Source organism: Rhamphochromis sp. 'chilingali' (genome assembly GCF_963969265.1).
Source record: "Rhamphochromis sp. 'chilingali' genome assembly, chromosome: 10".
Lineage (NCBI taxonomy): Eukaryota > Metazoa > Chordata > Actinopteri > Cichliformes > Cichlidae > Rhamphochromis > Rhamphochromis sp. 'chilingali'.
In genome coordinates this window covers 38680465-38696263 of record NC_137937.1, presented here as the reverse complement: position 1 = coordinate 38696263, position 15799 = coordinate 38680465, and the positions used below count along the sequence as shown (strand labels likewise).

Sequence of the window (15799 nt, the reverse complement as noted above, 5' to 3'; positions counted from 1 at the left end):
TCCCCAATTAAGAGATCTGCTGAGTGACGCCATGTTAAATCTACACAAACGGGATAATTTATCATTTCTTTTGTTTTCCTGGGTTTAACCAGTCAACTTTTTCTGGGTCATCATTCACTTTAATACTACAGACAAAAATTTTCAGAATGTTTTAAAATTTACGTCATATTTTCCAATTTCCCCCAAAAATAAAGTGCAACAAAACTGTAGGAATGTAGAAATACACAACAGGTGATTTACATGCATTAAAGGTAATTAAAAACATTAGTGTAATCATTTCAGTAACGATCAAAGATCCTTTTTGTTAATTTCTGTCAAAAAGTTCCAAAACTTTAAATTTTAATAAAATGTGCAATAACCTTCATGTTGAAGAGACTCCAGCTCAGCCAGCCGTACTGTGTGTAATACCACTCTCTACCACAGGATGGAGCCGTCGTCCACGCCTGGTTTAAGGTTAAACGGCAGCACACCTGCTGGTGGTGAAACTTTTAATGGCTTATGGACCTTCAACTCCATCTCTCCGGGTTTTGTCACTTCTGGGACTCAAAGGAAACATTTCTCGGGTATTTTGTTAATTTTAGTGTAAATAAGCAGAAATACAGGTAGACTAATTCCAGGTTAACTGATCCAAACTCTAAATGCAAAAGCTGCTCCCTCCCATTAGTGCTCACAGACTTTGGTGGTTTAAAAGTGTGAAATGAAATCTGGCAGAGCATCACTCGGAGCTTTGGGAAGCTTTTAGTGCAGGAATGATTTTTCAAAGAGGAAAACAGTAGATCCAGAAACCATGAAGGCATCATTTTCTCCACAAAGCACATTCTCCCTCAGATACGCTCGCTGGTGTCTACGTGACGTTTGAAGCAGTGACGTCTCCACAACAGCGCGGCGGAAACCAGAGAAAGCACAGTGATAAAGTGCAATCCTGGCTCAACAACGCAAACACAATGGCCACAAGGGGGAGCTGTGGGAACATCCTGTATTTATTTGGTTAAAACCAAAAACAGAAACAAGAAAATAATGAAGGCATTTAATAAAAATCCATCCTGAACTGATCCAGTGAGGGGCCGGAGAGACGTTCGGGTTCTTCATCCCTCACAGAGCGACCGAGACTCACATCAGTTCACAGGCTTCATAAATTGAAAGGGTGGCTGTGTGGGTGGAGCTGCAGGCGCAGACTGTCTCATCCGATGGTTCCTAACCGACCTTCCGACCTCTTTCCTGTCACTATTTTCCTCCCTTGGAGCTGGGAGATGGGAACTTGCAGTAATTTTCATGCATTCAGACGATGCATTCAAATGACTTTCATACTACACAGCAGTGGTGAAAAAACAAAACCTGGCAGCTGTACTGGCTTCGTGCAGACAGAAAGAGGCAATAAAAGCTAAAACGCCGTCACGACTCGATGGTTGGGGTGCTCCTTTCTCGTTGCTCTCTCAGCTTCTGCTTCCTAAAATAACAGAGGTGGATTTCTGCAGGAGCTCAGAGGCTCCTTCAGTCAGCTTCCAGCTTCACAGCGCTCAGGTGTCCTCTTTGGTTCTGAAGGTGACAGACGTCCGCTGGCCTGCGCTCCGGTTCAGTCTACAAGCTCACAACATTTCCCTGCAGAGAGCTGAACATCCCGGGTGAGCCGAGACATCCAGGCAGAGCCAACCGAGGGATGGAGTTTGAACGTAAATCAGAATTGGGAACCTGGACTCGGACTGAGAGCAGCGAGTCTGCTTATTTTGAATTTCATTTTGTCCCAATTTGGTTTTGTTTGTCTGAATTTAAACATTTTACTTATGTGAGAAAAAACGAAAGATGCTAAATCTGTGAAACCTTCACTTTAGTCCGGATTCAGTCGACCCTACTCTGGACTCTGCACAGTCCAGGCCGCACGCCGGCCCGCCGTAGCTGACTGACAGGAGTCCTCCGTGATCGCCAGCGTTCACCGTCACGTCCTGCTGCGGCGGTTTGTCTGGGTCGGTCTGATCAATGGCGCTGATTGGTTTGTTGATAAGGAAGCCCGAATTTTATGGAAAACCAAATGTGGCGTACTCACGATGATCCTGATCGAGTCTGCAGGAGGTTTTTAATGCGTGTGAGCTGAAGCATCCTCGATGGAGACGCGGTGGGGAGAGCGGCCCAGTTTGGAGGAGTTCTCTGGTTTTGAGATTAAAGCGTTGTGGTTTACAAAGGCCAGATTGACACAGGTCTGTGCTCAGACTGGTTTTGGATGAGGTCGCCGCCTCGGTTGGTCCTGATCTGGGAGCCTTTCTGAGCCAGTTCACGCTGCAGAGATGTGCTTCTAGATTTGGTTTTCAGGATCGGGTCAGAGTTGGTAAAGTCTCGAACGGATGGAGGATTGTTGAATCTTGCTTTGGATTAGAAAACGGCGGGTGGACAGCGCCGATGATGAGTGTGGACTGGTTCTGGGTGTGAGTGTTAGTGCCCGGCGGAGTCCGTGTGTCGGTCTGTTCGATGCGTTCGTACTTTCTGTTCAAGGTTAACAGCTGCAGCCTTCCTTTGCTGGCTGGTTGTCGGGGTTGGGGCGCCCCCCCTGCAGTGTCGAAGGTTTGTGCTGGACTCCCGACTCGGCGGCGTTCAGGTCCAGGCTGCCATCTTGAATGTTCTGGTAGATCCTCTTCGCTGCCTCCAGGAAGGCCTCCTCCACGTTCTCGCCTCTGCAGAAGAAGCAGAGGCCAAACTCGTCAGGACTTATTAAAACATCAGTCATCACAAAGACCCAGAAACACGTGTTCATGCACTTAACCGTTCTGTGGTGTGAACGGGTTTCTGAATGAATCGTAACCATCGAGCCACTATGAGCTTCCTCTCTAACACGCCGTACTTACGTCTTGGCACTGGCCTCCAGAAACAGCAAACCTGAGAAACAGGAAGCAGAAATCAGAGGAATCAGCGAGTCTCCGTCTGCTGCTGAGCGTTTATCTGATCGTGCGAGCGTCTCACCGTTCTCCTCGGCAAACTGTTTGGCCTCCTCGTACGTCACGTCTCTCTGAGCCTCCAGGTCGGCCTTGTTGCCGATCAGAATGATCACCTACGACACGGAGACACGCAGACTGAGCAGCGACTCTTCAGCGCGTCACAGGTTAAAGGATGTTTCGTGCACAGCAGCTTAACAGGTGTTTGTTAGCTGCACGGGGTTACTGCCATAAACGTGAGCAGGGATGTAATAACTGTTTACTTGTAGCTGCGGTCCAGCCAAGTCTGTTTACGCACCGCAGCTCTGGGTCACTTTCACCTTCAGACTCCATTTTGAAATCATTCTCTCTCTCCTGCCTGAAAAGAAGATTTAAAAGAGTCGCCACAGAAGTCTGCGTGGGCGCACTCACCGTGTTTGGGTTGGTCAGGTTCCTGGCGTCCGTCAGCCAGCTGCTCAGGTGATTGTAGGTACTTCTCCTGAACACACAAAAATAACAAAGTCAATACACTCTCTGAACGTTTGTCTGACATTTAGTCCACAGCAGCATCGACTGTCAGGGCGCCATCAGAGTCACCGCCTGGCAAATATTTAGTCTGGATGAGAATCCTACAAAGGAACCGGTTCTTGGTCGACCTGCTGCTTTCAAGTCACTCTCTAAGATTTAAACATTACCGCCCACCATCAGCCAAGAGCAGGTGGAGGCCTCCATCAACAACCTCATCACATGAAACATAACACTACTTTTAAAGGGACAGTCTACACCCTGCATCACACATGAGTGTGATCCACAGAAAATTCACTCATGCAGGAACTTTTTCCTTTCTCACGTCTACATTCAAAAGTGGCTTCAGGGCGATTAATGTTTTAAGGTCGATCCTACGATAATACACACAGAGAAAAACCCAACAATCATATGGCCCCCTATGAGCAGCACTTTGGCGACAGTGGGAAGGAAAAACTCCCTTTTAACAGGAAGAAACCTCCAGCAGAACCAGGCTCAGGGAGGGGCGGGGCCATCTGCTGTGATTGGTTGGGGTGAGAGAAGGAAGACAGGATGAAGACATGCTGTGGAAGAGAGACAGAGGTTAATAACAGATATGATTCAATGCAGAGAGGTCTGTTAACACATAGTGAGTGAAGAAGAAACACCCAGTGCATCATGGGAATCCCCCGGCAGCCTACGTCTATTGCAGCATAACTAAGGGAGGATTCAGGGTCACCTGGTCCAGCCCTAACTATATGCTTTAGCAAAAAGGAAAGTTTGAAGCCTAATCTTGAAAGTAGAGATAGTGTCTGTCTCCTGAATCCAAACTGGAAGCTGGTTCCACAGAAGAGGGGCCTGAAAACTGAAGGCTCTGCCTCCCATTCTACTTTTAAATACATGGACAGATAGAGCTGGGTGTCATCTGCATAGCAGTGTAAATGTATGCTATGTCTTCTAATGATGCTGCCTAAGGGAAGCATGTATAATGTAAACAGAATTGGTCCTAGCACTGAACCCTGTGGAACTCCATCATTAACCTCAGTGTGTGAAGAGGACTCTCCATTTACATGCACAAACTGGAGTCTATTAGATAGATATGATACAAACCACTGCAGCACAGTACCTGTAATACCTACAGCATGTTCTAATCGCTCTAATAGGATATTATGGTCGACAGTATCGAACGCTGCACTGAGGTCTAGCAGGACAAGCACAGAGATGAGTCCACTGTCAGAGGCCATAAGAAGATCATTTGTAACCTTCACTAAAGCTGTTTCTGTGCTGTGATGAGCTCTGAAACCTGACTGAAACTCTTCAAATAAACCTCTGCAGATGATCTGTTAGCTGTTTGACAACTACTATTTCAAGGATGTTTCAGATCCACCAAAACAAAAAAAGCTGAGCACAGAGATAATGCTCAGTTCCTCATGCCTCAGTGCACACTTCCTCCTGCACAGTGATATAGCTGGTGGATGTAGACTGTAGAAAGAAAATAGTTCCGACGTGAAGCCGCTCACCGGAGCGTCTGTGGATCACTTCCATTTTTATCAGTTTACTTTGTTTTAACTGACGTATTTAATCTAACATGACTTTACATACACCTTCATCATTTATTATTCATCTAATGGTTCGACTTTTTCTACTAGTACAGAAACTTACATTCATTTCGTGTATGTTTTGTATGAAATGATCTTCACTGCATATCTGATTTGTTTTGTTGGTTTGTCTTTTTATCAGTTTGTGATCTCAAACAACAAAGTGCTGAATTAGCAGCTCGACAGGACGGAGCAACCAGAGTTTTACATTTATGGTGAACTGTCCCTTTAAGTAAACAGGACACAGATTTCTCCTCCTCCATCCACCCTCGCCTGCCTAGGTACCTGGTGATGTCGTAGACCATGAGGGCCCCGGCGGCCCCCCTGTAGTAGGACCTGGTGACGGCCCTGAACCGCTCCTGACCTGCCGTGTCCCATATCTGCAGCTTCACCTTCTGCCCGTGAACCTCCATGATCCTCGTCCCGAACTCCACCCCGATGGTGTGAGGACAGTCTGCCATGACTGCAGCGCGCGCGCACACACACACACACACACACACACACACACACACACACACACACACACACACACACACGAATTGGACGGGCAGTGGTCACCAACAGGTAAGTAAAGGTAAAAATGTTTGTGTTTGTCGCTGTCTCAGGCACAAACACACGAAATCTGTTATCAGAATGAATTTCATGAAACCATCCAGATAGAATCAAACACACGAGTCGCTTTTTGTTTTTTTCCTAGCATAACAAACTGAATGCTAAAAGCTAATCTATTTACATTGTTCATCAATTCAAAGAAATCCTGTTAAATGTTTCCAAAGTTGGAGGTTTACGGTTACATCAAAATGAAGAAAAAAAAAAACATAAATCGATATTTATGAAGCCCGAACTTGACACTTGATCATTATTAAGATATTTATATGATAAACTAGAGCCGTGCTGTTAAACAGCTAAGACGGATTCCTAATCAACAAACTTGACATTATTAGAAAAAAGACTCTAAAAGTCAGCCTGAACTGATTTTCCACTGCTTGCCTTTCAAAATAAAAGACCTAGAAACACAGGCTGTACCACTTTGCCCCTCATACCCAAACAGTGGTGGTAAATTTTAAATATCCATAACTCACAATTTCATCATACATGTATAATAACAATAAAAGCCTATTCTATTCTATTCTATTCTTAAACTTCAGTAAACAAAGAGAAGAAGAAAAGCAGCACTCACACTTCTTCTCTGTGAACTGATGCAGCAGACACGACTTCCCGACTCCCATATCACCTGCAGACAGACAAACACAGGTGAGGTCGGCCACCAAGGCTGACAGTGATCAGGAAACACCCGGATGAAGCGTTTTTACTCCCCGTGATTGAAGTGTTCCTGCTCATTCACCGTCCAGTTTCACTCCTGGACTTTACCAGAGCAGCGCTGCATGAGTCACAGCTCAACATCGTCTTTATTTAATATCTGCACCCGCTGCAGACACTCCACATTTACCAGCGCCAGGTTCTGCACTTCTGCAAGCTTAGTCTAGAAGGAGGGAGTTTACTGATGTGAGGGGCAGCGGTCACGGATACAGAACGGTTATTATAAACGGACTCATGCAAAGCTGCTCTGGCAGAGCTGCGGGAGTAAACACAGGAGCTGGAGCTCGGGTCACTCACCGATGATGATGTATTTGAAGATGTAGGAGTAGTTGTAAGGTGCGGCTGTCATCGTGATCCTGCGGAGAGAAAACAAAGAAATGTGTTTGGTTTAAACCGAGAACCTGAGCTCAAACACGGGGCTCCACCCTCGGTCTGAGCCCGGTCACAGTGATCCTCGGAGCTCGGTCTGAGCCTCCAAACACACCGAGTGAGACACAAACAGCTCAGAGAAGGAAGCAGCCGGCTGAGCTAGCAGAAGCTAACGCCGAGCCCAGCGTTAGCTTTAAACACCGTGACAGCCCCGCGGAGAGGAAGCTTTCATCCTCATCACACGTATGAAACGCTGACGGCTCAACCACAGGAACCCCCCGAGGAGTCCCCCGAGCCCCCCTGGAGCTCCACTCCTGGAGCTAAGTGGCTAACAGCTGCACTGCTGTCTACGCCTTGCTAACAGCTAAACGCTAACGGCAGGAGGTCACTTTCTGAAGCTTTTACAGTAAAAACAACCGAATAATAAACCAATCAGACAGGAGGCGTTACACGTCGCTGTGTTTTACCTTCAGTCCGGGTGTCTATCCGACCTGTAAAGCTGCTTAAAACGCTGGTTCGCCGGGTAGTTTTATCTAACTTGATGGGTCGCTTGCTGAGCCGTCAGGAAAATCTTCTACCTCTTCCGCGACTCTTCCTCATCAAGGAGAAAAGAGGTAGTATCGCGAGACTTACAGCTTCCTACTGCCGCCCAGCGGACGAGAAGGGGATTTAGACACACCCAACCGTCCCGTTTGTAACTTTATTTATTTACATTTTTCTTTCTTTCTTTCTTTCTTTCTTTCTTTCTTTCTTTCTTTCTTTCTTTCTTTCTTTCTTTCTTTCTTTCTTTCTTTCTTTCTTATTTTTTTAAAGTGACCCAAATTAGTTAATAGAAGCTCTTGTTTCTATAGATATATGTTACCAAATTACTGCGACAATGAAAAACACTGAAAAATGTGACGATTGTCTGCAGGTTTGCAGTCAGAAACAGAAGGGTTCCTTTACCCTTTAACTCCTAATGGGGTTCACAGAGGTCATATGTAGTTATTTTGAAAATGTTTGACTGAAATAAATGAGCTTCTAATGTTGCAAGAAGGTCCTGAATTAGGCTCCACCATCAGGCTGGGGTCTTTTTGTGTGGAGTTTGCATGTTCTGTCCAGGTACTCCAGCTTCCTCCCACATTCCAAAGACATGCAGTTAGTGGGGTTAGGTGGAAACACTAAATTGCCCATAGGTGTGAATGGTTGTCTTTCTCTTTGTGTTAGCCCCGTGACGACTGGTGTCCACTCCAGTTTGTGTCCTGCCTCTCGGCCTACAACAGCTGGGATAGGCTCTACCACCCCCGGGACCCTGACAAGCGGAAGCAGCAGAGGATGGATTTTGTCGATACAGTTGGACAAATGAAAACATACATTATATTTATTGAAAACATAAACTTGGTTTAATATAAGTAAATTACAGGATATTCTCAAGTAGAAGAATAACTTATATTTCTAAATAAAAAGAGGCCTGAGTAATTTTGTAATCCAGCTGCTCTCCCTTGATTTTCTGATAGCTGTGGAATTATTATTATTATTATTATTATTATTATTATTATTGTTATTATTATTACTTTAGTTTGTGGAGCATCACTGAAGAAACCCTTAAAGCCAGAATGTTAGCAGATATTTTTCTTCTTGTGTATTTTCTAAATGTGTTTGTGTACTGGATGATAACAGTGGGCACATTGTTAAAGTGACTTTGTATTTAAGGTTTCTCTGTGCATGCCCGTGCATAATGAGAGCACTGGCTCGCCCTCTCTCTCCTCCCTCCTGTGCTGAGGTCACAGACGCGTTCAGACAGACTCGCCTGGCAGAACTCAAACTGCTTCTCACAGAGCAGATAGAGGGAGTTAAGGGAGGAGGAAACAGGAGGAAATCTGTTTGCCGTTTGATGTTGGATTCTTTAGCAGAGATATGAGCCTGAGGATCAGCAGACACTGAGACGACCGACATGGACAAACAGAAAGGTACCGTGACCCACAACAAGTCTTACAGATGTTTCAGGAATAACGACAGAGGCATAAAACTCATCCACACATGAAACCTGACGTTACCTGATATTTGTTTTTTATATTTAAAAATGTTTCACATGTATGAAATCATACACAGCATGCATGTTTCAGATGTAATCTGATTACAAATGGAGATTTACTTTGAAACTTTCCTTTAATGTGTTTAACATCCACGTACTCTTTTGTCTTTCATATCACGTGGAAAAAAAATGTTAAAACTAATTGTAATAAAGTACTAACAAAGCACTCAGCAATTACCAGGGCCAAAACTTGCAGTTCCTCCAGTTTCCACCGGGGGCAGCAGCGAGTCGGTCCCTATAGACTCCCATGTTAACACTTTACAGCAGTAATAAACACTTTTACAGCCCGATGTAAACTGTTCGGTCTCTGTAGGTATATTTGTGGTGGGTTGTATAGGTCACCTGTAAAAGGTTTAAGGTTTGCATTCTTAGGGGCGTGGCCTCTTTGACTGACAGGTGGATGGTGACGCAGGTGGCTGTAGCTGCTAGCTGTCTGCTAGCGTCACCTGAACTGGACTTTTGGACCGTGTTTGTGCTGTTGGAGCCTTTCGGAGCATTTTAATGACATCATCAGACCAATAATACTGCTGCTGTGAGGTCACTGTAGTAACAGACCAATCCAGTAAGAGAAAGTTAGGGATTCTGACTGGATGTTACTTATTAGCAAGTATCTGAGCTAGCTAGCATTACCTGATATGCAGTTTTTATGTTTATTTCCATGTTTGTCTATCATATTAATATATATACGCTGATATTTTGGCTGCTGACTCATGTGACCACTAGAGGTCAGGTGTGAGTTGTTATAAGTTGTACTATATTTATTATTTTGGGATGTTTTACGTTTGTAGTTATGAACAAATCAAACTAACCTTAGGCTTGTGTTGTATTGTGTATAAAATATTTAGATGGTGGTAATAGACTTGATTTCAAATGACTGGTTGATTAGATAGTTTAAATTCATTCATTAAAATCGGTATAAATAAACAGCAAAAAGCCATGCTGTTCTCTAACAGTTTAATTTATCTTCTGTATCATGTGAGAAACACTTTGTATATGAGCATGTATGTATTTGTGGCCAAAGCAGCTTTAAATCAAAGGAAGTGTTGACAGAAGGAAAAGGGCCATGATGTTGCTATAACTGGCTCCAGCTGAAAAGTTTAGAAAAAGCTGAAAGTGATTTAAGTTACTTTACCATGAAAACCAAACCCTAAAATTATCTGAAAGACAGGATTTCTCCTCACCGCCTGTGTGTGGGTACTTGCACAGCTATCTTTGTGGGGACCTATGTATTTATTGACTTTTTAAGGACCCTTCTGTGTTGTGAGGACAGACTCTTAAAGGCCCGTTTGTGGGTTTGGATTTAGTTTAAGGGTTCAGGTTAAAAAGAGGTTTAGGTTAGGGGGCCGTGAAAGGCCTCAGAAGGTCCTCACAATCACAGAAGTACAAACATGTGTGCAGCAGGGTGTGGAGCAGCTTTCTTTAATCTGGCTGGCAAGAGAGCAGAAACATTTACATTACTGCGCTGCTGTTTCCTCAAACTGACCCGCTTCCAGCTGGAGGCTGACCACCTCCCCACTAACCTGCTGCTTACCGGGACCTGTAGCCACTTTGCATTTTTATTGTTGTTTGTAACAACAAGTAACTCTGATTAGAGCAAACCAAAGTGATTTGAGAGATCAGTGTATCTAGATAACTCCCTGAAGTAACCGTACCACATTTAACGAGGTAAAAATACTCAGCAACATGTCCAACGTGTAAATGAGAAACTAAAGTATGTTCAGCTTCGTGTAACTACAGGTGTTGCAGTAAAATGCATCAGCAGCATGTCCCCATTGGGGCTGTTTTATCTACGTTATATATAGTAGATGATGGTTTTTAAAATAGGGTCAGCCCCCCCAAGAGGTCACCAGGTCATGGGATGATTTATGGGAAACAAGTAAAATCTATTTCCTGTTTTCAGAGCTAATTTAAAGTTTTTTTCTATAAATTTTGAGTAGGTCTTGTACCTCAGACTGAGCGCTACCAGGAGGAGCTGGGAAACATCAGAATACTCCTTTTAGCCAGCGATTAGCACATGAGGTCAGGAAACAATCTGACTTAATGGCAGAAAAATGTTAAAATTGTTGGTGTGGATACTTTAAAGACACAAACACACAGAAAATCTAAACAGTCTATTAGCTCAGTCTCCAGAGAGCAGCAGCGGGAGGAGGAGGAGGAAGTGATGATGATGAGGTGGAGGAAGGAGGATAGACGAGGACAGATGGGTATTTCTGATAGTTGCGTTGCTAACATACCACCGGTGTGATAAAGACTCCACAGCAGCAGGAGGATGGATTGTGACACGTTCTCCCTTACAGAATAAAAATGATGTTTTCTACAGAAAAAACACGGACGTAACCATGTGACTTCACCCATGGGTTTCTGGGACTTTTCATAGCGTTTCGGTTGCTTCCATGTTGTGAAACGATTAGTGGTGGTGAAGCCTCACAGACAGCGATCAGCTCAGCAACACAGGGCCAAGCAGTTTGTGTACCAGGCTGTAAACATGTTTATTTCTGCTGTCAGATTATAATGTGGACGTCTGTGGGACTGCCTCACTGCTGGTGCCCCTGCTGGACGTTACAGGAACTGCATGTCCAGCCTCTGTGGGAGCTTCTTTCACAGTTTTTAAATGATGAACTAAGTTATTAGGAAAACTACCTCACCTATGTTAAAACATACCACGTATGTATTATTGTAGGGTCTACCTTACACTATAAAGCACCTCGAGGTGACTGCTGTTGTGATTCGGCGCCGTATAAATAAAACTGAATTGAATTAATTGTGACAAAGTGATTCAGGTTATGGTCGTCTAATATTACATTTTATTTGATGACCTGAGAAACAAAAGTGACAAATAGCAAAAAAAGAAACAGTAAAAATGTTTTTTCGCAGCGCTGTAAGCAGGTTTATGTAAGTGTAGATGATCTAATGCCCAACGACAGTCAATTATCGGGTATCAGAACCTGAACGAGCTCTGTGGTTCCAGCGACTGCCCCCTGATTGGACAACGCTGGACAAACTGCTTCCTGGTTGGATGTAATTGCTGCATAATGTTGTTAGGATATCATTGTTGTGATGGACACCATTGGTACTGTAGTGTGACCGGTTTCAGCTGGAAACGTGACTTTTAGTTTAAACTGCTGAAGCAGATGCGTCGCTGAGGTCAGTCGAGTTATTTGTTTTTGACGGATTCGTTTAGGTTATGGTTTAAGCATACTGCTGTTTCTGATGTCATTTAGAAAAAGAAAAAAAAAAAAAAAAAAAAAAAGGTTATGGTTTAAGGATAAGTGTCCAGGAAATGAATGGAAGTTAATGTACTAATGATGTAAACAGGCCTGAAAGTGTGCACTGCAACATCAAAGCCTGAGACAGGAAGTAATGCAGATGGTCAGATAAACAGCGTTCAGCAACACAAACTCTTGATTCTGCGTCCGTCCAGCAGCCGTCCGTCTCTGTCTCCTTTCTGCTGTTGTTGTTCGTCTTCAGGGTTTGTGGGTGTTTGAGGAATTTGCAGCTCGCTGCTTAAACAGCAGTTTGATTTAAATCAGCATCAGAGGAGTTAATCAGGAACATTTAGCCCTCGTCTCCCACTCGGCTCACAGCGTGAATGGACTCGGCCTCTCTGTATGAATGAGCCACCGGACAATCAGCTGCTGTTTCCTCTGCATGTTTTTACATGTTCTGCTCTGTGTTGTACTGATGATGACTCAGTACAGTTTACGTCTAAACAACAACAGAAAAGCATTAAAGACTGAAAACCTTTACTTAGTTACACCTACTCTGTGTCGCTGTTTCCCATATCCTTATATAAATACTGCATCCACACACACAGATGCTAATTAGTGTTCAGAGCTTCACTTCCTGGATGGTCTGAAGCCACAGTTATTGTCAGGTAATAGCTTTAGGAAACTCTAGTCATTACTGAGGATGTCCTCCATGTCCTTAATGTGAGTCTAGTCATGACTAAAGGTTGTAAAGGTTTATTAGGAGGTTCTATTTATCTGTGAAGTGGGCTTTTGTGGTGCTAAGGGAAGTTTTGTCGCCATCGAAGAGGTTCTAGTCATCCTTTAGGAGGTCATGCTTGTCTCCTGAAATCCTCGAGGTGGTTGTGAGATGATGTTCTACAGGTCTATGAGGTATTTTTCTGTGAAGGGACTCTTACATACTCTTTAGGAGGTTGAAGAGATTCTAGTTTTTCTTGAGAAGGCTGCGCTGGCCTCTGAGGATGTTTCAGACGTGCTAATGTTGGTTCTAGTAATGATTTGTGTAGTTTTGGATGGGGTTTGAGACATCTCCTAAGTGGTTATCTGTGAAGAGGGAACTTTAAGAGGTTGTGGTTGTCACTGAAGAGGTTCTATTCATCCCCTGGAAAGTTAAACTGGTGAGCGAGGGTGTTCTAGAAATCTTCATGGTGGTTGTGTGACTGGAGATCGCAGAGAGGTTCTAGAGGTCTTTTGAATGCCCGTCTGTGAGGGTGCACTTGAATAACTTTTGGGTCCCCTGTAGTAGGGGTGGGCGATATAAACAATATACGATAGAAACGATATAAATTTGGCCAACGATAGAGATTTTGACTATATCGCGATAGCTCATGTTGATGATGTCATCAAGCTGCGGCTGTTTTGGTCGAAAGCATCGCAGTGGCTACAACCATTATCATTCACAGCAAAGAGATGAAGCACATTTGAAATATGGGGAAAGCCAAAAACTGCGCTTCCTCCACTTCTGTAACATTGATTCATTAATGTTGGATTCTCTCGCAGCTGTTCTATCCACATGTTGTTGCTGTATATTAACTCATTCACTGCCAGCCATTTACAAATCAGGTAACTCCCCACTGCCAGGGTTTTTGAGCATTTTTACTCATTTTTGAAGAGCCACAGAAAACTGTGTGTTATGATCATATAAACGCTGAACCTACCAAAATGAAGAACAGACTCTCTTCTTTCATCCAAAAAAAAAAGCTTGTTTCTACCATTTTCCATTCTTTAGTAATCAGCTGTAGAAGAGAGGTGAGTTCCACCAAAAATGCCTGTTTTGACCAACAAAAGGGAGAAAACAAGCTTTTTGTGAAAAATACATTTCAAGCAGAAAAGTGTCTTTGACACTAATATTTCTTGCTTTGTGACACCTCTAACATATAAAATAGTTTTTCACTTCTATAAAACAGAAATAACACTGAGAAAGGTTATGTTTTATCAAAACAATTTATTTACAAATATATGAAAAAATAAAATTCACTGACAAGCTGCCCGAGGTTGTATTCTAGCCCCTCCCATTGAAAAACGTAATTGACGTCTATAGACGTCAATGGCAGTGAATGAGTTAATAACTAACCTGGTATTGTGGATGAATAATCTCAGTTGTTCTCCTGACTGAAGTTTGGCCCGTGTAGCATCCTGCTATGCGATTGCATTTGTCCCAAACCACCAGAATCCGTCACGTTAACTTTTATCGAGTGGAAAAAAAGTTGGCGTTCATCCTCCAGCTTCACTATGTTTATGCTAACATAGCTGTGTCGCTAGCAATCACGTAGCACAACATCATATACCAGGTAGTCCAACTTCAGTAACCCTACAAACGTCACTGCTGTTTAGTTTTCTGTCTTCATTTATGTTGGAAGTGGCAGCAGAGCTGTACGTTTGAATTTGTTTCAAAAATCTCTGTCAGAACATGGTATGAAATGTTTAGGTGGAAACTAGTGAGCTAACCTCCTGCTAACTTCTAACTCCGTTAAATGTAATAAATTCTGTTTTCATGGATGTTAAACTTAATTGTTACACCCGATAAAGCAGCAACGCTGATCATTTAATTAAAAATGAAAGAATTTAGACACTTTTTAACTCTCAGTGTTCGTTTGACTTTGGGACCTGAAGCTGACGGAGTTTTGGACCCAGATTACTCCGTGAAGCTCCTCACTACGACGGCAGCAGTAATGCTCTGACGAGCCATCAAACAGTGCAGCTTATCAAAGTTGTACTAAAACATTTTTAACAGATTTCTGCAGCCAAAATCGGTTCGAGGTCAGTAAGCACAACCAGAATTCATACATAAGGAACTCTCGATTTTTGAGAAAATTAAAGAATTTTAAGTGTGGAAAACACGCTATACAGAAGAAAAGAATATATCGTGATATATCGTTACCGCACATGCTTCATATTATATCGCGATATGAATTTTAGGCCATATCGCCCAGCCCTACCCTGCAGGAGATTGCAGAGGTTCCTGTTTTCATTTAGAAGTTCTACTGGCCATGTTCTAGATGTCCTTATGATGATTATAGTGATGATTTATGTAGTTTATATGGACATTAGGCAGGTTCTAGGTGTGGTCCTTTAGGAGGTCATACCAGTCTCTGGGTTCCTGGGAGTGCTTATGGTGTTGAGAGGTTAAAAAAACAGTTTTCAGAGCTTTTTGTACATTTTTGTTTTGTTTTTTTAAAACGAATATAACTGTGCATTGTTGGACATCCTTAATGATTCATGTTAAACTAACAAAGGCCCTGACAGGCTGCTCTTACCTTCACTAAATGTTTTTGTTCTGTAATAAGTAAAGCTGACGGGGGATGGTCAGTTTGCTACGAGCAGGTTGATTAAACATGAAAACTGTGATGAAGTCCGTCTGTGTTCGTGTTATGAATGAAGCCGTTGTTGTGTGTGAATGAATACTCACTCTGTTTCACTTCAGAAGATAAGAGCTGAAATCATTCAAAGGCAGAAAAACAAGATGCTGATTCTTCACTCTCAGACAGAAACACACATCAGCCGCGGCTCCTCATCTGCATCCTCAGATGATCGTAATAAAATGTGATTCACATGTAAAAGTCAGTTTCATACAGAACAACAGTCTGACCGCACCTGTTCAGGTAAACGTTTCCTGCACAAATATGCAGATGTTCTGGCCTTCACGTGTTAATTGATGACAGGATGCAAACTGATAAGCTCCTGGCTCCTGCCAATATTTAACTCAGAGTAAACACAGTTACATCACCTGAATCCCTGCTGTGCACAGGAACTCGAAAAGTTCGTTGTTTCTTTTTTCTTATCACATGA

General features: G+C 43.2%; 2 protein-coding genes across 2 annotated transcripts in view; one reads left to right on the top strand and one right to left on the bottom strand.

Annotated features, from left to right (window-relative positions):
- Window positions 1-2354: 2354 nt before the first annotated feature.
- LOC308404763 (ras-related protein Rab-14-like) lies at window positions 2355-7299 on the bottom strand. Its single transcript, XM_080894964.1, has 8 exons — window positions 7159-7299; window positions 6620-6678; window positions 6183-6236; window positions 5288-5465; window positions 3333-3399; window positions 2950-3037; window positions 2835-2865; window positions 2355-2663 (listed from the first exon to the last, which is right to left on the bottom strand). The coding sequence occupies exons 2-8, from the start codon at window positions 6669-6671 to the stop codon at window positions 2486-2488; spliced, it is 648 nt and encodes a 215-aa protein (XP_080751090.1). The 5' UTR covers window positions 6672-6678; window positions 7159-7299; the 3' UTR covers window positions 2355-2485.
- An 839-nt stretch (window positions 7300-8138) lies between these two features.
- Window positions 8139-15799, top strand: part of LOC308404759 (actin filament-associated protein 1-like 2) — a 23770-nt gene continuing 16109 nt past the window's right edge. The window contains exon 1 of the mRNA XM_080894954.1: window positions 8139-8640. Within this exon, the coding sequence (XP_080751080.1) occupies window positions 8625-8640 (16 nt within the window). The 5' untranslated portion in view covers window positions 8139-8624. The remainder of the gene's footprint in view (window positions 8641-15799) is intronic.